The sequence below is a fragment of the Maniola jurtina genome, chromosome 22 (assembly GCF_905333055.1).
Source record: "Maniola jurtina chromosome 22, ilManJurt1.1, whole genome shotgun sequence".
In the NCBI taxonomy this organism is placed as follows: Eukaryota; Metazoa; Arthropoda; class Insecta; order Lepidoptera; family Nymphalidae; genus Maniola; species Maniola jurtina.
The window spans coordinates 9,861,390-9,879,577 of record NC_060050.1 but is presented as its reverse complement, the minus strand read 5'-3'; the positions used below and the strand labels follow the sequence as shown (position 1 = coordinate 9,879,577).

General features: G+C 36.5%; 2 protein-coding genes across 12 annotated transcripts in view; one reads left to right on the top strand and one right to left on the bottom strand.

The window, feature by feature from the left end:
• The window catches only part of LOC123876958 (dystrophin, isoforms A/C/F/G/H-like), a 674,182-nt gene that overhangs the window by 278,818 nt on the left and 377,176 nt on the right, over positions 1-18,188 (bottom strand). The gene's annotated exons all lie outside the window — the stretch shown is intronic.
• On the top strand, positions 1,781-17,276 carry LOC123876960. 4 transcript variants are annotated; one of them, XM_045923417.1, is made up of 24 exons: positions 1,781-1,975; positions 2,843-3,251; positions 3,644-3,711; positions 3,797-3,826; positions 3,908-3,964; positions 4,211-4,432; positions 5,126-5,263; positions 5,892-5,918; positions 6,005-6,037; positions 6,557-6,697; positions 7,053-7,217; positions 8,432-8,497; positions 8,931-9,068; positions 9,507-9,527; positions 9,605-9,631; positions 11,067-11,084; positions 11,266-11,382; positions 11,738-11,767; positions 11,859-11,873; positions 12,080-13,305; positions 13,375-13,846; positions 14,774-14,830; positions 16,076-16,208; positions 17,089-17,276. In XM_045923417.1, the coding sequence occupies exons 1-23, from the start codon at positions 1,879-1,881 to the stop codon at positions 16,192-16,194; spliced, it is 3,693 nt and encodes a 1,230-aa protein (XP_045779373.1). In that variant the 5' UTR covers positions 1,781-1,878; the 3' UTR covers positions 16,195-16,208; positions 17,089-17,276. The 4 variants fall into 4 exon arrangements, with proteins under 4 accessions (XP_045779373.1, XP_045779371.1, XP_045779372.1 ...); XM_045923415.1 differs by having other exon boundaries at positions 12,080-13,846; XM_045923416.1 differs by lacking the exon at positions 11,859-11,873 and having other exon boundaries at positions 12,080-13,846.

Sequence of the window (18,188 nt, the reverse complement as noted above, 5' to 3'; positions counted from 1 at the left end):
TGCAAATGCCATGGCCAATGCCAATGCGATGAGTGGCGGTGGATATGGCGGGTTACTAGGCGGTTTATCATCGGCTTCAGCTGACGCTACAGCTAACGCGGTATCTGGTGGTTATGGAGGCTTAGGTGGTTATGGTGGTCTTTCATCCGCAGAAGCCAATGCTGTAGCTAATGCAGCGACAGGTGGATGGGGAGGATTATCCTCAGCTGATGCTGTTGCCAACGCGGCAGCTGGAGGGTATGGAGGTTACGGCGGTCTTACATCCGCACAAGCCGATGCCACTGCGAATGCAATGTCCGGAGGATATGGCGGTTGGGGTGGAGGATCATCCGCACAAGCTGATGCCTTAGCCAATGCAGGTGTGGGAGGATATGGAGGTTGGGGCGGAGGATCATCCGCACAAGCTGACGCATTAGCCAACGCAGTTTCAGGAGGTTGGGGCGGAGGATCATCCGCACAAGCTGACGCATTAGCCAACGCAGTTTCAGGAGGTTGGGGCGGAGGATCATCCGCACAAGCTGACGCATTAGCCAACGCAGTGTCAGGAGGTTGGGGCGGAGGATCATCTGCACAAGCTGACGCCTTAGCCAACGCAGTTTCAGGAGGCTACGGCGGTTGGGGTGGAGGGTCATCTGCACAATCCAACGCTTTAGCCCAGGCTGTATCAGGAGGAGGCAGCGGCTGGGGACCTCTTTTCAAGAGCGGTGAGGATGAAGAAGAATGAATATTTGGAGCACCTAATTGTAAATAACAAAGTAATTAATTTTCTTTTATTTCGATTTTCATTGTCATTAGTGACTAGCTGACACGCAAAACCTTTCTTAGTAATGTTTCACGATATAGAGAATTTTTTTTTTTATTCCACTACAAATTAGCCCTCGACTGCGATCTTACCAGTGCTGATGTAGTCTAAGATGGGAACGTGCTAACTTGGAAGGGCTATGCAATTTCATTATACCTATATTTCTGATCAGTTTTTACACGGCATCGTACGGAAACCTTTGTTTGTCCTTCAATCACGCCGAAACAGAATAACGGATCGGCATGTTTTTTTTGCCTGGATATAGATAGATAGATAGATAGATAGATAGATAGATAGAACACTATTGCACACAAAAACACATTACAACACAGAAAGAAGAAAACAGAAAAAAACAATTGTCTGCAAAGGCGGCCTTATTGCTTGGAGCAATATAGTTCAAGACCTGAAAAGTGGCACAGGTTCCTTTTTAAACCGGAAAATCAAAGAGTTTCAAAGGAATTTTAAAAACTTAAATCTACACGGGCATCATAAAGATTCTTAGTGGTTATTATTATGAGTATAGTAATTAAAACCTTAACATTTAATACAATTTTTTGGTTACAGGTAAGCCTCAATATGATCTCCCTACAATGACTTGGCACGTACCGTGGATTCGTCAGAACTAGAATAAGACAAGCATTAGAAAATAGATACATAAGCACGCTTCGTACTTTTATAAATAAATTAGTGGGATACGAAAACACTATTTTTATTCAAAATCCTGAAAGAACCCAATAGAAAATACTTCACGACACACTTCAATAGTAATTATTACTATCAAACGATTTAATATTTACAACATTCGTAAATCAACCACGAAACGCTCTGTAGGCTAATTTGAGCCGATATGTACGAGTATATCAAATCATACTGATAGAACGAATTATATTAGTTTCTAATCAGAATTTAATTTGTAGACCATAAATCAATATGACCTACAATTTTCACGGAACACTGTCAAGTATTTATATCGAGGAACGTGGTACAAGTCATTCAGTTTGTATAGAGACGTAAATAACATCGTGAGGGATAAACCTAAGAAAAAGTGGATCACAAAGTGCTAAATTAGGTAAAAGATGCGGGGGGGCTTACTTGGAAGTTTGTGCTTCCTAGCCTTCCTGTTATCCTCGGGTACCAAAGGTCAAAATGTTTTAAATTCCCAAGATCTCCAAGGTAAGATTATTCCGTAAAATAATTAAAAATATCAAACACAACACGAAACACTTGACATGAAACAACTGAAACTTGTTGTAAATTGTACAGATTAGTACTTTGAAAGGATAAAGTTAAATACTTATTAAAATTATGTTTTCCATAGGTACACCTCGTTTACATCTTAATTATGAAAAATATACATTTGGATTTTATATAGAGAGGATAACCATTTATTATATTTTCATATCGTGTTTTACGAATGTATTCACAGTGAATTTTCCTTCTAATGTTATTGCATGACAAATTAGTTTTGCTATGATAATATATGTTATTAAGGGGCATGAGACAGGCCTGCTCGCGAAATTCAAATTTAATTTGGTTTTTCGAATAATACGACAAAGTAGGCTTATGGTATTTTAATTGCGACAATGGCAGTATCATCCTCACAGGTTTATATAAAAATTTTTACTTGAAAGGGTCCAGTTTAAGAAAATAATTCTAGTATCGACTAATTTGTGAGAATGTGTTCGATACTAGAATTAATTTCTTAAACTGGACCCTTTCAAGTAAAGATTTTTATATAAACCTGCGAGGATGATACTGCCATTGTCGCAATTAAAATACCATAAGCCTACTTTGTCGTATTAGTTTAAAAATTGCGAAAAACCAAATTAAATTTGAATTTCGCGGGCTGGCCCGTCGCTTCCACCTTAAAATATTTCTTTTGGATATGAAAAAGAATTCGGATATTTTATGCTACACGTGTAAATTTTGAAAAATAAAACTAATTTACATAGTCAAAGTTATTTGTATAGGAAGAGAGTTAAATAATACAAAAAAAAAATTGATAGGGAGTACCCTTACTAATCAAAAATAAATTTCAAGCTTCAAAGAGTGACGCACGAGCAGACACAGAACCTGATTTAGAACAAAAAACGGATGACTCAAATGACAAATCTGCCCAAGATGAAATTGATCTTAAATACTCTGATGCCCATGCTGATAGCGTGAATCCAGGAAACTCAACAAGACCTAACTGGGCTGTTCCACCCTGGGGATCAAATACATATACAGAAGGAGGAAACGCCCAAGCATTAGCAAATGCGCAGGCGTCAGAATATACAGCTGGCAATAATCCTGGCCACGGTTATCCCAGTTCAAATCCAGTTGATGCATATGCTGATGCTAACGCTTTAGCTAACGCAGGCGGTGGATTTCCGTATGGCTCCTCAGGATTCATGTCGGGTACTGTTCAAGACGAATCTGAATTAAACTCTTATGCCCAAGCAGTAGCGTAAGTATGCAAAATTACCTATTAAGTATAATAAAAATCAGATGTTTCAGAGCATTGCTAGATTTGCTAGTGCTTAGTTTCGGCCTCCTATTCAGAGACTCCAGCTCGATTCCAGACACGCACTTCTGACTTTTCAAACTTATATGTGTTTTAAGCAATGTTACTTGTTTTAAAGGTGAGGGAACTGCACGACTGCAAGTTCTCTATAGGTGTAAGAAGTCTGTCGATCGTATAGTGGACTATGGCTAAACTCTTCTCATTTTGAAAGGAGACCCGTGCTCAGTAGTGAGCCAGCGATATGTTGATAACGATGATAATGATTAGATTTTGCATACTTTTAAATTGGTATCACCCGGTAATCTAATTTGAACTTGTTTTTCTATTGAACACAGAGAAAATCTATCAGAAAGAAAAGAGCTTGATATCGACGACGCTCCTGATGAAGAAAGCAGAATGGGAGGTATGACATCTTGGTCAAAAGATTTATATTTGTCTCATAATTCACCAGGTACCCTAAAGTAGTTAAACCATAACTTTATTTTCAGGAGGATTTAGTTTTAACGGAGATTTTACTGGTAATGATAAAATTATGATTACTGATACATTAAAATATTTTGGCTGGTATACCTGAACATTAACACAGTTATTTTTTGCAGCTGCTGTATCAAGAAAAGTTCCACAAAATGAAATTATACAGCCAGATTTGATGCCAGGTAATAAAACACGAGTATTTCGTTTGAAAATTAGAATTTCTTCGCAAAAATGACTACATTTTTAATGAAACAACAAATCATAATGGCCATTGGATATTTATTTGTTAGATTAGAATTTTTATTCAAATAACCTTTTACAAGTGCTTTTGAATCGTCAAAAGTATTTACTACTCGTTAGGAACGCTATTGATAATTCCGTTGCATTTTACTACAAACAATGAAATTAATTTTATATTTAACTTGCAGGAGGTCTGAACTTGATCAAGTGTACGCGAGAAACTGAAATCCACACTCTTTGGGCTCCGGCATTGCAATGCCTGGTCTGCGTCTGCGTTCGAGACGGATGGGCTTTAAGATCCAAATGTGTCAGATGTAGCTCGTGTGCGAACAGACCACCACCACCACCACCACCACCACCACCGTCTCCTATTCCAACGCCATCACCACCTTTAATACCTGAGCCACAAGGTATAAAATTACTGATCTTTTCTCTTTTTCTTCTTCAGTCACTAAATCTCTATGCGTTAAATCATATTAGCCTCCTATTCGTGCCGGGGGTTCGATCCCGAACACCTCTAACTTTTCGGAATTATGTGCGTTTAAAAAAAAATATCACGGCGAAGGAAAACATCGTGAAGAAATATGCATATCAGAGAGTTCTCCATAATGTTCTCAAAGATGCGTGAAGTCTGCCAATCCGCACTTGGCCAGCATGGCGGACTGTGGCTCCTTCTCATTCTGAGAGGAGACCCGTGTTCAGTAGTGGGCTGGCGAGGGTTGCTCATGATGATGATAATAGTACAAACGTAACGATTAAATTGTGAATTTTATCGTTACGTTTGGTAAATGTTTCGAATTCGTTGTCCCAATTAATGAAATCAATACCAATTCTATAGTTTTAAATTATTGTGTTCTTTATTATTACAAGTACTAAAAGTATTTGATGTACTTGGTAAATCATCAGTGCAATTTTGCATTGTGCACGTTTGAAATACATAGAAGAAGAATACATACTTGGAAGAATATCCTTGAAATTCCTGAATAATTCTCGGAGCTGAAAATTCAGTTTTAATCTTTTATCGACTTTTGAATAGACTGTATTTATGACAAAGATAATAATTTTGAAATTTGCAAAATCTGTATCAACAACATCATTTTCAGTTTCTTGTTCACCGTTACCAAGTAACACGCCATTCGAAAATCCATTGAATCCATGCCAAACGTGCATATGCCAGAACATTATAAACGCTTTTGGCCAAGTGGACGTTCAGATCAAATGCGAAGAAAATCCAATTTGCGGTAAGTTCTATTCATTCTTTTATCCAAATAGTTTATCACACTAACGTTAAGCTTCAAATAATAAAGCTTTTTGCTTTTGAGATAATCTGCTGATCCTGTATATTTTGAATTAAGAAATGTTTGGTTTTTTATGTATTATCATCATTATCAACTGGAACTGGTCCACGGCTCGAGATAGCTCTCTTCTTGGGACTTCCAAATACCATGGTTTCGCTACGTCTGAATTAACTGCGACTCGTTTGATGTTGTCTGGTCTACCCTATAGCGGGTCTTTTAATACTGCGCTTTCCGGCGCGAGGTCGCCATTCTAAGACCTTAGGACATTTTTGAAAACATATAATTATTCCCCATACACGCCACAATCATTCAAGTTTTGTTACGTAGGTAGACCATTTTTAATTCAAATAGCTCTACGCATATCTACACAAGAATTAAATAAAATTCCTTTAAAGTAAAATTAATCTTATCTATTCACAATCCCATCAGAATGTGTACCAATTTATGATAGTGTGTACATTTCTAAACAAACACGAGAAGAAAAGACGTCAAAAACTACAGACCACACAAACACGGCGGACACTTACCCATAATAATTGGACTGGATATAAACCAAATCTTTTTGTTACAGTAACACCCCCTGGATTCATCCCGATTCGTAAGTATGAGGATAAATATCAATATTAAATATTTGCTTTGAGCCCTCAGTATGATGAAACTAACAAATATTTGTTTTATTTGCAGCTCCGCCACCAGAGCCACCAATACCTCAGCCAAGTACGTATACTAAAACAATACGTTAATATAAATTACTTACTTACTTAACTTTATCATCATCATCATCATCTGATAGACTGCTGGGCATAGGTCTGTTGTAGGGATTTCCACCACCACAGTCTTGTGCCATCTGAATCCAGCTTCTCCCTGTGACTCGTTTGATGACGTCTGTCTACCACTCATTCAACTTATTTTACTTAACTTCACCTACTCTTGTCTTAATTGTAAATTACTTTACTTTGAATTCATCATTTTCTTCATTTTTTCGTGTTTGATAATAATATTAGTTTGGATAGTATGAATTATCTCTTATCATTATTTTCTTTTTTTTTTAGTTTGTAGGTCTGACCATTAATTTTTAGGTTATTTTAAGCACTTTCCTATTTTTTTAAGATAGAGAAACTTTCGCATTTACAATATAAGACCTCGCCCAGAAGGGACGAATTGGCAGCGAATCATTCTCACACATCACTCACTCGCTCCTTCTGGACAAGGTCTTATGGATTTATAATTCCACAGTGCCTCTCTGCGAGAGCTTACCTATCAATGTGCAGTTCCCTCATCCAACTGAGAACTGTAAGATATGTAGGTGCGTGGTAGAGATGACTCCCTACCTCATTCCAGAAAGGAGGATGCTATGTGAACCGGATATCGATTGTGGTAAGAAATTTCAATCATCATCATCATGATTAATGGCCCACTACTGAGTACAGACCATCGAACCTCCAAGAAAGAGAAGAATTTTAGGCCACAGTTCGCAACGCTGGCCCAGTGCGGATTAGCAGACTTCCCACACCTTTGACATTATGAAGAACTCTCAGGCATGCAGGTTTTCTCAAGACATTTTTCTTCATCCCCCTCCTTATTATGATTATCTCTGTATTAATTATTATCAGCTTTATTTGAATTGCTATTAATTAATTACCAGCTCAATAGCAAATCCAAAAACTATCAAAATTTTGAATTTCAATATGTATCTTTGGAGCTATTGAAGTATGACTTTCATCTTTTTCAGAAACAATTCGCAAAGTGCCAGTGCTACCAACACCACCACTTCCTCCACCACAGCCACCACTACCGCCACCGATGCCACCAGTTACTGAATTCCCAATAATACCATACCCAACCCCACCACAGCCCCCATTGCCACCTATAACTCCACCAACAGACATAGATCCAGGTAAATCCTCGTAATTTTTAATATTATTACAATTATTTATTACTAGAGGATGCCCGCGACTTCGTCCGCGTGGATTTAGGTTTTTAAAGATCCCGTGGGAACTATTTCATTTTCAGGGATAAAAAGTTGCCTATGTCAATTACAGGAACGCAAGCTACCTCGGTATCAAATTTCATACAAATCGGTTAAGCGCATGGGTTTTTGGGAAACCCATGGGAATTCTTTGATTTTCGGGGATAAAAGTAGCCTATGTCTATAAGCTAATCCTGTACCAAATTTCGTCAAAATCGGTTGAAGTGTTGGGCCGTGAAAAGGTAGCAGACAGAAAGACAGACAGACAGATAGACAGACAGACAGGCAGACAGACACACTTTCGCATTTATAATATTAGTATGGATATTAGTATGAATTATTGATCATTAACTAGTGACCCGCCTCGGTCTTACACGGGTACAATGTACCTAGATACTAATGTGGTATCAGTGTGTTTATTTCGTTATATTTTAAAAGAATAACATATCATCTCCGTCGGCTTGATTTCTTACGACATCTTGAACAATAATCGTCGTATTTCAACAAATTAACACAAAACAATATTCAACTATACATACAAACCTTCCTCTTGAATCATTCTATCTAATGATGAAAACCGCATCAAAATCTGTTGCATAGTTTAAAAGATCTAAGCGTACAGACAACAGACAGACTTCGTTTTATGTAAACATTATCAATCAACAGGTCCAACGTTTTTAAAAATTCCGTGTAGTCTGTTTTTCTAGATAAAAAGTAGCCTATGCCCCTCTTCAGGTATTTAACTATACCAAATCATGCGAAACATCACGTCGATCCGTTGCTTTTTTGTGACTTGATTGAAGGACAAACCAACAAAAAAAACATACTGTCGCATTAACAACATGGGTAGCGATGATGTTACCGATTCTTTAATTTAATTTTTAATTTTTTTATATTTAATTTTTTATTTAATTATTTTAATTTAATTCATATTTAATTCTTGGCACCATTCCACGCGGGCATGATTTGTATAGTAATTAGATAAGGCTAGCTTTAAGTTTTATTGTAATATTAACATTAATAATATTATCTTAAAAAAAAAATTAATTAAGAGACCATAAAATGTCTTTCTTCTATGACGCATGTATTCCCAGATTCTTAGTTTCACTGCGAAAAATTGATTTTTACGTTAAACCTTTTAGTTCCTTGGCCACCAGTTGTACCACCAATGCCACGGCCACCAAGCCCGCTTCCTGGACCACCACCGCGTAAGTTATCATTTAAAATTTTTTGTTGTCAACCCTAGCACAGACTGCGGTCTATTTGGGCTGTAAAATTTCAAACACCAGTCTCAGTTTTTATCTAGTGCTTTGGTCTACAGCAATAGGTATAAAATGTTATTTTTTAATTAAGTCTTTAATTAAAAAAAAAAAAGAAAAAAACTATATGTAACTTTTGATACCATAAGACCATATAAGGGTATCATGGTCAAATTTTACATATAGTTCGCGTCTCAGTTCCAAAGTGTATTAACTATTAACCCAATTCTATACGAATTATTATTACTCAAAACAATTGTACATAATAATTGCAATTTATATTTAAAATTCATAGCATCCTTTACCTTTGTCACTGTCCCAACCACATCATCATATATTATAACTTCATGATTAAAAAAAAAATTATACTTTAATATTGCAGATGAGACTTGCAGACCGTATCCTCCCAATACACCCTTCCAGCATCCATGGGACGAGTGTCAAATCTGTATATGCAGCGAGATTTACGGCACCAATGTAGTCAACATCGAAGTTAACTGCTACACTAAGAAATCATGCTGTAAGTATAACTTTGACAAAACTAAAATTTTATTGTTTAAAAGGGCTCTCTCCGTCACTCGTTTCATACAATCGTAGTTCCAATTTCATTTGAATATTAAGCAACCAAAGTCCATGAAATTTTGCAGACATATTCTAGAAACTAATATCTGTGTCTGTGGTGTTTTAGATTTTTCTAAAAATATGTAGTTTTAAAATTACAGGGGCTCAAAGATTTGTATGATTTTTTTTAAAACCGCTTAACTTTGAAACCGAATATTTTAACAGAAATATGGAAAACCACAGACATAGATTTCTAGATTATGTCTGCAAAATTTCATGGACTTTGGTTACTTAATATTCAAATGAAATTGGAACTACGATTGTATGAAACGAGAGACGGAGAGAGCCCTCTTAAAATAAAATTTAACAATAATTTACCCATCTTTTATTTTTTCAGGTATCGAGCCTCCAATACCGGGTAAGGAGTTGTTAATTAATTAATATTTAAAAAAATTACTATATTTAATACATTTTATTTCAATTTTGTTTTTCCAGAACCTGCACCAGCTCTACCTTATCTACGTAAGTAACAAAAAACTTCTCAGGAATTCAAAAGTCATATTACAAGTGATTTTATCACTTGTTTGTATGTGTGTGTGTATAAATAATTAACTCGACTTATAGTTACAATAACAGATCGACTTTGGGGTTTGACATCCATCATATTATGGGGGAAAATCTACTAAGTAATAAATAGCCAAAGAATAACTCAAAAGCAATACGGACCCGTATGAAAATATACGTACAACAGCAAGGGGCAAAAATAAAAGCGTTTATCCCCAGCAGGCAACGAGAAGCAAATAAAACCAAAAATTTACGACGCGCCGTGCGACATGACCGTCAAAATTGACAAACGGGTGAAAAAGTGGGGGCAATACACAATCGCCACAGGTGTCGTTAAGGGCGAAAACATGAGCGCGAAAAATTTGCAGCAATCGTGGAAAGGGGAACTCTCGAAGCAAACACAATAAAAGGAGATGGATGATAGAGCACCAAACCAAACAATTTATTTTCAGTCAATCCTAAAAAAATCAAATTAAAAACAAATATTGGCTGTTGATTAAATAGTGTGATCTTCGATAATAGAAAATCAAATTCCCAACATCAGATATATAGGGAACAGCATGATAAAAATAAAAGCGTTAACTGTAGTAGTAGGTATTAAACGTGAAAAATATAAAACAAAGGACGCAACCATCAAAACTGACAAACGGGTGAAAAAATTGGGGCAGTACACAATCGCAGCAGGTGAAGTTAAGGGCTCAAATATGAGCGCGGACAACTCGCAGTGATCGGATAAAGGGGAGCTCGCAAAGCGAATACAATAAAAAAAAAGATGGATGATTGGGCATCAAACAATTTATTTTTTGTCAATCGTAGTAGCAATAAAATTAAAAACAAACATTGGTTGTTGAATAAATAGGTAGTGTCTTCCCATTTTCAATAATAGAAAATCAAAACCACAACATTACATAGGGAACAACAGAGTAAAAATAAAAACGTTAAATGTAGTACTGAACGTGACGAATATAAAATAACAAACGAGGCAACCATCAAAACTGACAAACGAGTGAAGAAATTGGGGCAGGACACAATCGCCGCAGGTGTCGTTATGGGCTCAAATATGAGCGCGAAAAATTCGCAGTGATTGGATAAAGTGGGGATTTAAAAGCAAACGAAATAACGATAGAGGTCCCACCGATTGTTGGGCAATCATTGTAACAATCAAACGGCAAACATCCAATGATTGACCGCGAGCTAAGTGTATTGCTTTCTCAATGCCCATTTATGGGCCTCTCACCCCAGGGGGTCCCGATTCCGATGGATCTTTATGTTTGTACTCATTGTAGTATTTTCGCTCGTTTTAAGTAAGGGCGTTACCTGTAAGAGTTATTGCGTGAAATAACTTATTTTTATTGGAGGACAGTAATGACCAATCGTAATTTTTTCCTTTCAGGGAACCTAATATTTATTGGTAAGTAATCTATTTTCAGAGGTGAGATAATAAACAAATCTTAATAATACTTTCTGTATGTATTAGTAGCAAATTTGAAGTTTTTGAACGACAAAAAAATCCCTTTTAAGATAGGTCCCTTTGAAAAAAGGACTGTAACATCTTAGGATTACTAAACTTCTGACTTTTTTTTAATATTCAGAGCCAAAATGCCGATACCATTCCCCGAACGAGCCGTACGTCGTAGACTGCAACATCTGCGTGTGTGAAACAGTGTTCCAATATGTTTACGCGAAATGTACTCCTCAACCTAACTGTGGTAATTATTATTTATTTATCTTGTCTGCAATTGGCTTACTTTTTTGATTCAAATTTATATACCTATCTCGTTCAATAAATCAGTTTGTTTAGTCCGCTGCTGGACATAGACTTTTATAAGGGCACGCCACCACATACGGTCCTCCACCTTTCTTAATATCCAGCCACTTCCAGCTACCTTTTTAAGATCGTCAGTCCAACGGTTGCAGGTCCTTCTTAGAAAAATTCCCAACATAGTCCACTCCATAGCACGCTAAGCGACTTTGAACTTGTAGGAAAAGCCAACTATTAGTATCCACCCATTTTCAATTTCTCCCATTAAAATTTAATTATATTAATTTATTTTTTATTTTCAGGTCAATCACCACAATATTATGGTCAAATGGGTAGGTATATATTTCTATTTTGACCCGTGTGCCCAGCAAAATGTTTGATTATAAAATATGGCCTAATGTTGAAATACATTTTTTTTTCCAGGCCAAATACCATATGGTTTGTAAAAATCCCAATCTTCTGTTTTATATTGTTTTACTAAATCTTTTTCTCATCTTCCTTTACTTAAATGAATTGAAATAGTTATGTTTATTTTCATTTGTATTTAGAAATACCAGTAAGACAAGAATATGACAAGAAAGTCGACAGCAAACTAGGTATTTGATACAAAAATATGTCTCATGGTTGATTATCTTGTGTTTTAGGTTTAATACCAGGCAGCAGCGTAGACGCATCAGCAGCAGCGTTCGCTAAAACTAGTGGAATTGGTTACCCTCAAGGCCAAGCCAGCGGTTCTGTGATGGCAGATACTTTTGCCAGTAGTGGCAGCCAATATCCTTTCATTGGATCTCCTTCCAGCTATAGTTCAGTCGATGCTTCAGCAAATGCGCAATCTAGCAATCGATATCCTTTTGTCAATTCTTATCCATATACCACAGGGCAGACTAGTGCACAGGCTCAAGCAGAAGCCTTTGCCAACGCTCAATCAGGAAATGAAAATCTATACCCTTACAGCAATTCATATACATATTCTGAAGGTGGACAGTCCAGTGCACAAGCCCAAGCTGAAGCTTTAGCGACTCCTCAATCGTCTCTCATGTCTCCATATCCCGTTTATCCATACTCCTCAAGTGGTCAATCTAGTGCTCTTGCCGAATCAGAAACATTAGCGCAGTCGAGCAATTATGGTCAGTCAAGTGCGCAGGCACAAGCTGAAGCCTTTGCCAACGCTCAATCAGGAAATGTAAATCTATACCCTTACAGCAATTCATATACATATTCTTCAGGTGGACAATCCAGTGCACAAGCCCAAGCTGAAGCTTTAGCGACTCCTCAATCGTCTCTCATGTCTCCATATCCCGTTTATTCATACTCCTCAAGTGGTCAATCTAGTGCTCTTGCCGAATCAGAAACATTAGCGCAGTCGAGCAATTATGGTCAGTCAAGTGCGCAGGCACAAGCTGAAGCCTTTGCCAACGCTCAATCAGGAAATGTAAATCTATACCCTTACAGCAATTCATATACATATTCTTCAGGTGGACAATCCAGTGCACAAGCCCAAGCTGAAGCTTTAGCGACTCCTCAATCGTCTCTCATGTCTCCATATCCCGTTTATTCATACTCCTCAAGTGGTCAATCTAGTGCTCTTGCCGAATCAGAAACATTAGCGCAGTCGAGCAATTATGGTCAGTCAAGTGCGCAGGCACAAGCTGAAGCCTTTACCAACGCTCAATCAGGAAATGTAAATCTGTATCCTTACAGCAATTCATATCCATATTCTGAAGGTGGACAGTCCAGTGCACAAACCCAAGCTGAAGCTTTAGCGAATGCTCAATCGTCTCTCATGTCTCCATATACTGTTTATCCATACTCCTCAAGGGGTCAATCTAGTGCTCTTGCCGAATCAGAAGCATTAGCGCAATCCAGTAATTATGGTCAGTCAAGTGCGCAGGCACAAGCTGAAGCATTAGCCCAATCTGGTGGTCTATCATTATATGGCGCTCCATATGGTGGCACATACGGTGATCTTTATTCCCCTGGACAAAGTCAATCTAGTGCCCAAGCTGAGGCGTCAGCAAACACTCAAATTTTAGGCAACCTTGGCGCATCACAGTACGGTATCAATCAGCTCTATCCAGGTGGTCAATCTACTGCCCAAGAACAGGCTGAAGCATTGACCAATGCCCAATCCCAAACTTTAGATTTTCCATATGGCAACTATTTTGGAGGTAGTCAAGCTGGTGCACAGGCACAAGCGGAATCGATCTCCGCAGCTCAGTTGTATCCATCAATGTATCCATATCCTACCACTAATATTGGCCAACTGTATCAGCCTGGAGTCAACGGATGGGATAGCACAGGTCAATCACAAGCACAGGCACAGGCGCAAGCAGATGTTTTAAGTCAATCATCATTATTTGGCGGATCCTCGGCTAGTGCTGAATCAGAAGCAATAGCACAAGGCAGTGCAAGTAAGATGGTTAAATCTAATATTTAACCAGTTTAATTCATAGCTAATTCATCGAATTAATAATTTCTATCATCACTCAACGGGCGACGGAAAGAGCTATACTTAGAGTTTCTCTACGTGATCAAATTAGAAATTAGGAGATCCGTAGAAGAATCAGAGTAACCCATGTTCAGCAGTGGACATCTATCGATTGATAATGATAATGACGATGACTAGCCAAATAGCTAGACAAATAATAATTAATAGTAAAAAAACAGAAAAATTTCAACTTCACGAAAGGTTATTAATAACTGAGTACGAAAAGGTCATCAAGTGAAATGGCCGGCCGTTGATGGAAGCTTCGAAAGTGAAGCTTTCACCAAAACGGGATTTCATTAAACCCTCAGTATTAACGCCTGAACTCCATTAGCGAAACATACGCCGGGCGATATTCCATACAAACGCGAACGTCCTTAAATGAAAATGTGCATTATTCCATCTTCATTTTATGACGGTCGTAACAAAACAAAAGGAAAAACAGAATTCGATGCAAACCCATGTTTAATATCTTCATAAATTCTCACAATAAGTAACGTAAATAGGTCATAACAAAACATGATTGCTTGACAAAAACGAAAAAAAAGTAAAAACATTCACATTAGAAAATGGGACCATTCAGACACGTTATTAATTTATTTAAAAAAAAAATTATATATATTATAGTGTCACTTGGGATTAAATGAGGATTTTATAACGATATCCCCTGCATCCGTATATTATATTCGGGCATTTAGAAGTTATGTGGAAACTCACATATATACATGAACCCTGAAAACATTACACTACACTCTTATCAGCAAGCCGAAAAATTATCCTAATTTTTTTTGTTAGAATGCACTGTGTTATAAGTAAGATTATAAGTAATCCTGGTTTGTTTGTGAATTTTCAGCTGCTCAAAGTTTAGCACAATCCGCCGCTTTATCGGGAAGACCTTTAATAAAATCAGGTAAGTTTGAAAAAATTACGACAACTTTATAGGTTTTTTTATACGAAACACCTCTTAGAATGTACGGTTAAGAAGTTTTGTGGCACGGACAAAAGCCCAGCAATTTTCTGAGGGGACCATTGAGCCGACGTTACGTACAATTTTTCAACAAGCATAGCCCTGTAATACCCCCGTGAGCCCTGTCAACTTTTGGGATATAATTTAAAAATATATTAGCCAGAGCAGATGGCGCGCAGATCTCATGCAAATTCTATTTAATCAAACTCCTACTGGATCCCCCAGGTCGGGGCTTACTACTTATTGAATTTTTTCGTACACAACGTAGGTATATTTGAGAAAGATTTTCTGGAGGCAACGGTTAGTTCATATTTCTATAAGATCACGAGAAGCTATGTTAACCTTAACATAACAATCCATAAATGAAAAATAAATGGTCATATTTTTACGTAAAAGTTCTTAGATGGAAAATAATGTAATAAGTCTCAGATGTATAGTTAAATTATACGAAATTATGTTTTAATTTTGACTTATCGAATATTACGTTTTAGACTTTGCGCAAAATTAACTTTTCAGTGAATGCAAGACTACTGTAAACATAATTTCTCGTCCCCGTTGCCTCAAATCCGTCTCTACCAGGCTTTTCTTTAGCTTCGCAAGAATATAATCTGAGATTAATCTCTAGTTTTCCTTGTTTTATTATTTCAAATGCTACAATTTTTACAAGAACATTATCACGATTTACAAAAATAATATTAGCAAATTTAATTAAAATACTAACTACAAGTAACACAATATTAGATACGTTTTATTATTAAAATGACTTTCTTTTCACTTTAGTAAGGCATTAAAGATTTTATTAATTAGTCGCTTTATACAGTTATAGGTCAAGTTAACACCACAGAATTCTAAATTGGGCAATAGAAATGGTATCTCCTATTTCTGTAATACCAGCATAGCTTGTCGTAAATTTTCAACTATTCACACAAATAAAAGATTAGGTATGCATATCTAGATCCAAAGCAGCGTAAATTAGCTTGTAACGCTTAGAGTTAGTTTAAGCATCGGTCTCCGCCGCGCTCCAATATCGTAGCAGAGACCGATTCTTAATCTAGACTGCTTTACAGTCTTTACGCGAATTGATGTTTCACTAGACATCTGCGCAGCTTTACCACTTCTATACCTATTTGGAATTACATCCTTGAAATGTATATCTACGATACACCCATTTAGGCCATATTGTTATAGGAAAAGGTCTTTGCAAGTACTCTGGTGACCAATACCATCACAACTGTCAAGCATGCTACTGTCTAGCGGAGGCCAGCGGCAAAATTTACACCCTCTGTCTGGGCAACCCTTGCGCGTAGGATTCCTGGACAAGGTTTAGGAATTTCTCTCTATTTACTATACAAATAAACAGCACTATACAGTACGATCACTTTTATATGTAAGTCGCATCAGCATAATTTGTTTGCGCAGAAAACACGGAAATATGGACCTTATTGCTTGATGTTAAGATTTTAAACATAAGAACAACAGAGACTCGTGCTATCTCGCTCATAATCCGTACGTACAAAACATGGCGCGCACGCAATAACCAATAGCAGATGGACGCGCGCTATGATTGGCTGAGATATTTTCATGCCATTAAAAAATTAGATTTCTGTGCAAGTACATTAGCGTAACTTATAAATGTGATAGAACTGTAACCATTTTTCACATTACTAATCTCAAAGACAACAACTCTAATACAGTTGAGTGCAAAACATTAGCTTAAACATACAAACTTAGCTTAAACATAAAACTTGTGCTATCTCTTTCATTATATTCCCTGTGGAAAAGGACTCCATGATTTTAGTCTGCGAATTAAGTTCGGTTTATGATTTGTGTACTAACAATTTCAAATCAATCACTCTGTTTCTTATTGACTTACATTTTCACATTCAAGTTCTTCTCCTATTTTACAATACTATTATAGCAGTTTTATAAAATGTTGCATTGTTTAAATTAAAAATTTTGTTCTATCTCTTATTTTTATTATATTTACTTTTTATGTTTTATTTCATTTATATAAATATACGGATAGTAAAATTTCATTATCAGGAGAGGAAATACACCTAGCATAAAAACTAAAAATAATCGCTTTAAACAGACTAAAATTACAATTATTTTGACACTGTTCTTTCAAAAAAAAAACACACATCGCATCACTAACAAATATTTCGAAGATTTTACCATTTGTAACATTTTACTTCTTTTAGGTCGAGAAGATGACAGTATCCCAAAATCATCAGAGGAATAGAAAGACACATAGAACGACCAAGTATGTCACCAAAACTACAATCAATAGTAAAATAACACTGGAAAGGTACCAGAAGAATATTAACCATTGTGATTAGCAAAATGATAGCACGCTTACAACTAATAAAATTACATTTGCAAATGAAATCACATTTTGTATAATATTAGATATCAAATAAAGAAACAGGCTCCTTTGTTTTCAGTGAACCCTTAAACCTTAAAAAAAATACGTTTAATAAGACAAGTCAGACAATATAATATATGTAATCATTGCAAAGATTAATAAAAAACAGAGTTGTAGATAAATAGAATAAGATATACGAAGTTATGAAACCAAACTACAAAAAAAAAACGTACATTTTAATAATTTATTTCGATCTTAATTTAATTTTATACCTAAATAGGCAGTATTTTTATAATTTTATATTGTGATAGTGTTTTTATCTATATTTCAAGGAAATTCCTAAATAATTTAAGTATATAATAAGATTTCGTTACTGGCAGTAAGTGATGCCGTAGCTTAGTGGTTAGAGCATCGGGTGGGAACCCAGAAGACGCAGGTTCGATTCCTGCCGGTTTTTTATATGTATTTAAAAACTAAATGGGCAAGTTTGGATGTTTACTACTCTTTCACTCTTTCACGCCACAATGAACCGATTTGGCTAAGATTTGCAATGTTCTTTCAAAAGTTCGGTTCTTCTCAAATTCAAAATGGCGGAAAAAAGATGGCCACCATACAAATTTCGTCGGTGTCCATCTCGGAGGGTGTAAAAGATGGAAGAGTGGTTTCTTGGAAAAGATGATCAGGATCCGAAGGTCTTCTCGATGAATAGAAAAAAAAATCATAATGGCAGAATTTATTTTTCCATAGAAAATGTATGGCGAATGTTGAAGAGACTCTGGGAACTATGGAAGATTTTGATACGGTTCCATTTTAAGAGATGGGTGAGGAGCACAGCCAGGATGTTTAAGAATAGGATATTTCTAAACTATTAAACTATCTGATTTAGACAAGGTCCGCATTTTGAAAAACCAACTGCATGCTCGCGGACCACTTCAG

Excerpts from the sequence above, each read along its gene's own strand:
- LOC123876960 (XM_045923415.1), top strand. The coding sequence starts at position 1,879 with ATGCGGGGGGGCTTACTTGGAAGTTTGTGCTTCCTAGCCTTCCTGTTA. Across the intron at positions 3,965-4,210 it reads ACAGCCAGATTTGATGCCAG|GAGGTCTGAACTTGATCAAG; the intron begins GTAATAAAACAC and ends TTTAACTTGCAG. Across the intron at positions 14,831-16,075 it reads AAGACCTTTAATAAAATCAG|GAAAAGGTCTTTGCAAGTAC; the intron begins GTAAGTTTGAAA and ends ATATTGTTATAG.